General features: G+C 32.6%; 1 protein-coding gene across 1 annotated transcript; it reads left to right on the forward strand.

The window, feature by feature from the left end:
• LOC130941717 (ferric reduction oxidase 8, mitochondrial) lies at positions 1-4,455 on the forward strand. The gene is made up of 8 exons (XM_057870293.1): positions 1-224; positions 318-411; positions 480-665; positions 760-997; positions 1,121-1,448; positions 1,536-1,794; positions 2,580-3,256; positions 4,047-4,455. Exons 1-8 carry the CDS (start codon positions 68-70, stop codon positions 4,229-4,231), a joined length of 2,124 nt encoding a protein of 707 aa, XP_057726276.1. The 5' UTR covers positions 1-67; the 3' UTR covers positions 4,232-4,455.
• Positions 4,456-4,740: the final 285 nt, after the last annotated feature.

Here is a 4,740-nt window from a genome sequence, read left to right on the forward strand (position 1 = left end):
TCCTTTATAAATAGGGATCTTCATCACTCCAATTGAAATGTGAAGACTGAAGAGCATTGATTCAGGCATGGCAAGCTCCACTTTACTTGCTATTCTTAAACTTCTTATGATTCTCATATGTGCAGGTTGGGTTGCTCTTTGGATTCTAAAGCCTACCCAAATATGGACAAGAAAATGGAAAGTTGCAGAAGAAAGTGCCAATAATACAATTTTTGGGTACTATGGTACACATTGAATTCATAAACAATTATATGAATTTGAATCTCCAGTGTTTAATTTGAATAAAATGATAGGTAACACTAGAAGATTCTTTGCAGGTCTTAACTTTGCTGTGTATACATTTCCAATAATTGCTGTTTGTATAATTGGACTTCTTTTCTTGGATTTGAAAGCTGCAAATCAAAGAAGCAGGTAATATCAAGTTCCATTCAATCACTTTAGTGGGTATTTTCACTTTCAATGATCATTTTCCCATGCAGAAGTTCACGGACCTCATCAATTATCAGCTCAAGTCCACTGGTAGTGAACAGTTTTCTAGGAATCTTATCCAGTATTGAAATACTGGTAATTTTGCTGTTTATACTCTTTCTAGCATGGACTTATTACACTCACATTTCTAAAGACTTCAAGAAGTTGTTACCAGACAAATCCCTCAAGTTGAACCTGTAAATGCTCTTCCTATTACTCTTTTCTTTTGTGCTGTGATAGAATCATAGAAAGCTGTTAATTTAATTCACCAGATGCATAACTTCATTTCAGATGGCAACTCAAGTATCTCAGAATAGCAACCCGGTTTGGGTTGCTGGCCGAAGCCTGCCTTGCTTTGCTTCTTCTTCCTATCTTAAGGGGATTGGCTCTCTTTCGCATACTCGGCATCCAATTCGAAGCTTCAGTCAGATATCACACCTGGCTTGGAACTGCAATGATATTTTTCGCTGCAATACACGGCGCAAGCACTTGCTTTGTCTGGGGTGTCAGCCACCATATACAGAAAGAAGTGAAGCCCAAACTCTAAATTCTAAAACATGTTTCTTCAAATTTTTCAGTTTTCTTTTAATTGTGGTAATGATTAGTAGTTTAGTACTCTCCTTTTAATTTTCTGTTCATGATCTTCAAACAGATTTGGAAGTGGCAAAACACAGGACGAATATACCTCGCAGGAGCGATTACACTTGTCACCGGGCTAGTTATCTATGTCACTTCACTTCCACAAATCAGAAGGATGAAGTTTGAAATCTTCTACTACACACATCATCTCTACACAATCTTTCTAGTGTTCTTCTTGTTCCATGGTGGGGATAGGCACTTCTATACAGTCTTCGGAGGACTATTTCTTTTCAGCCTCGACAAACTACTCCGCGTCATACAATCGAGTCCAAGAACCTGCATGGTTTCGGCTAGAACTTTCCCATCCAAAGCTGTGGAAATAGTTCTGCCTAAAGATCCGTGTATTTAATCTGATTTTGAACTTTAGAATTGAAAAAATATGAGAACAAAGAATATGAAATTTAAATGTTTCTTTCAATGATTTGCAGGGCTGAAGTATATGCCTACAAGTGTTATATTTATGAAGATACCAGCAATATCACATCTTCAGTGGCATTCTTTCAGCATAATATCAAGTTCCAGGGCTGAAAACCAAACCATGTCTGTAATAATCAAATCTGAAGGGTGGTGGACCAATTCTCTTTATGATCTGATACAGGCTGAGATTGAAAAAGGTGCTGATAAGAGGAAGGGTATACCTGTTGCAATTGAAGGACCTTATGGACCTGCTTCATTAGACTTCTTAAAGTAAGCAAACACATGATCTCCACTGTCACTTTTACTTTCTAGCGCCAATTTAATCGTGTTTTTAACTTTGTGCCTAACTTTTATCTAATTTATTTTTTATAGTAAATTTAAATATATAAGATTTATTAATTAGGGTAAAGTACTAAATTAGTCCTCTATGTTTGAGCGTAATCCTATTTTGGTCCTTAAGGTTTAAAGTGTCGTATTTGAATTCAAAAAAGTTTCATTTAGCTTTAATGTAGTCTCTCACCGTGAGGTCAAAGTTAAATAATTATCAGAATGGCTTACATAACAGCAGTACAAGAATAAGGTCGATAACCTGGAGAACAAGTACAAGCTCCAGAGGTATAAAATTAACCGTGAATACATCAATACATTTATTTATCATTCTTTTTAGTTCTATAGAAAATATTTCATTTAAATTGTAAGAAGAATGATAAATAAATGTATTGTTGCATCCGCGGTTAATTTGTGCCCTTAAAGCTTGTACTTGTTCTCCAAATTATCTACCTTGTTCTTGTATTGCTGTCATGTAGAACATTTCATTAATTATTTAACTTTGACCTCATAGTGGTACTATATTGAAACTAAATGAAATATTTTTTAATTTAAATATAACACTTTAAATTTTAAAAATAAAAATAGAATTATGTCCAAATGTAAGGACCAATTTAGTATTTTACTTTACTCTTAACTGAACTGTCTAGTCACATTCTAACGTGGAAAAATAGAAAAAAAAATAGAATATAATTTAAAAAATTGAAAGGAAAAAAATATATCTGCAGATATGACAGTCTACTCCTGGTTGCTGGAGGAAGTGGAATAACCCCATTTCTGAGCATTTTGGAAGAACTCAATTCATCTAGCAGCAAAAGTAGATATCCTTCAAGAATTCATCTTGTGTATGTCATCAAGAAGGCACAGGACTTTTGTCTATTACATCCAATCTCACATCTTTTGGTCAACCATTCAACTGAAAACTGCCATTTTAATCTGAAGTTGTTTGTGACTCAAGAAACACAAGCAGGGGTTGGAATCAAAGAGCTACTGAATGAATTCTCAAAAGTAAGAACCCTGCAACTGGACATGGTATGTGCAAATTACGCCGTACACGGGCCTGAGAGTCCGTCTTGCATGGCCGCCATCGTAGGAATGAGCTCCATCATTTTTCTTATTTTTCTTATCTGTTTCAACCATGTTTTAATTCCATCTGGGAAGCATTCGAATTCGTCGAAGCAAAAGGCTCCCTCTTGGATTGTGGACCTGCTTCTTATAGCTGCTTTTGTCCTAGCTTTAGCATGCAACGGCTTGGTAGCGATTCTTCTTAGATGGAGAAGGCTGAAGAAAGGGATTCAACCAATCTCTGAGAAAGACATGAAGCCCCTTGATCTAAGCTCAGCTGAAATTAGGAATGCTCTTGAAGAACATGAAGTCCACTTCGGTGGAAGGCCTAACTTTAAAGGTAGTGTATTGTTAGAAGGACTATGTTAAGTGTATACTAAAATCAACTACCAAAGTTAGCTATCAGTAGCCACTCAGATAAAGACGCTTAAAACATCTTTTTTTAAAGATGTTTTTAGTAATTAAAATTTAATACATATAATTGATTAAATTATGTTATTTTTGTCAAAATTAGGTTAAACAAATTGATTTAACCGAAAAAATAGTGAATCAAATCTTGAATTGGTCTAAAATTCTAAATTAATATTATTTTTTATAAAAAATGACTATAATATCCTATTATAAAAATGACTAAAATACTTCTATATTATATATATATATATATATATATATATATATATATATATATATATATATATATAATAGGAGTATTTTAATAATTTTCTATAATAAAGGTATTGTAGTTATTTTCTATAAAAAATAATATTAATTTAGACCAGTTCAAGATTTGATTCACCATTTTTTCGCTCAAATCAATTTGTCTAGCCTAATTTTGACAAAAATAACACGATTTAATCGATTATATGTGTTAAATTTTAATTATTAAAAAATATCTTTAAAAAAAGACGTTTTAAACGCCTTTATCTGAGTGGCTCCCATAAAATATATGTTGGAATATAAATATACATTAAAAATAAATTAAATCACACATGTATTTATACACAAATACATTGGTGACTGATTTTAGTAACTAATTTTAGTGTACAAATAGTATTTTTGTTGTTATACTATCAATTGTTTCTTTCGATTTGTTATATGCATTCAATGATTTTCATCATCCAATTGGGCAGATATATTTGGCATGTTCCAAGAAGAAACTTGTGGATCGAATATTGGAGTGTTGGTGTGTGGACCGGAGAGCATGAAGGAATCGGTGGCGGCTGCATGCCGGAAGGAGTCCAATTGTTTCAAGTTTGGTGGTGAAAAAAGAACAGAGCCATGCTTCACTTTCCACTCCCTCAACTTCACGCTTTAGTAATCTAAACTGCGCAAGTAAAAGTAGTCGCATACACACTCTCTTGATATCTTTCAAGCCATGCATTTCTCAGTTAGCTTTCTGAGTAAACCAAAACAAGCACTATCTGATTTTGGCAATAATGTAAGCATTATGTTGTTCGTGTTCATTTGATAGATATATAATGTACATCTCAATGTATCAAAATGTCTAAAAAATATTGCAATGAAAAATATCCTTCTTTATCCTTCAGTGTGGTGTGGGGTTTTAAATTTATCATTTACATGTCTCTTTTTCATATTTACCAGCGTAAAGATCCGTGCAATGCACGGGATTAAAGTTTTGTTCACATTTTAAAAAATAAAATTATTTAATATATTCAATATATTTTACAGATAACTCTCATATCTAATATTAATATTATAATTTAAAAAAAATAATCATATTAATTTAATTGTTAATACAAGAGAAGAAAAAAGATAGTCAAATATTTTATATTTATTTACAACAACTATTCATATTATATAGTA

Source organism: Arachis stenosperma, chromosome 7 (assembly GCF_014773155.1).
Source record: "Arachis stenosperma cultivar V10309 chromosome 7, arast.V10309.gnm1.PFL2, whole genome shotgun sequence".
Lineage (NCBI taxonomy): Eukaryota > Viridiplantae > Streptophyta > Magnoliopsida > Fabales > Fabaceae > Arachis > Arachis stenosperma.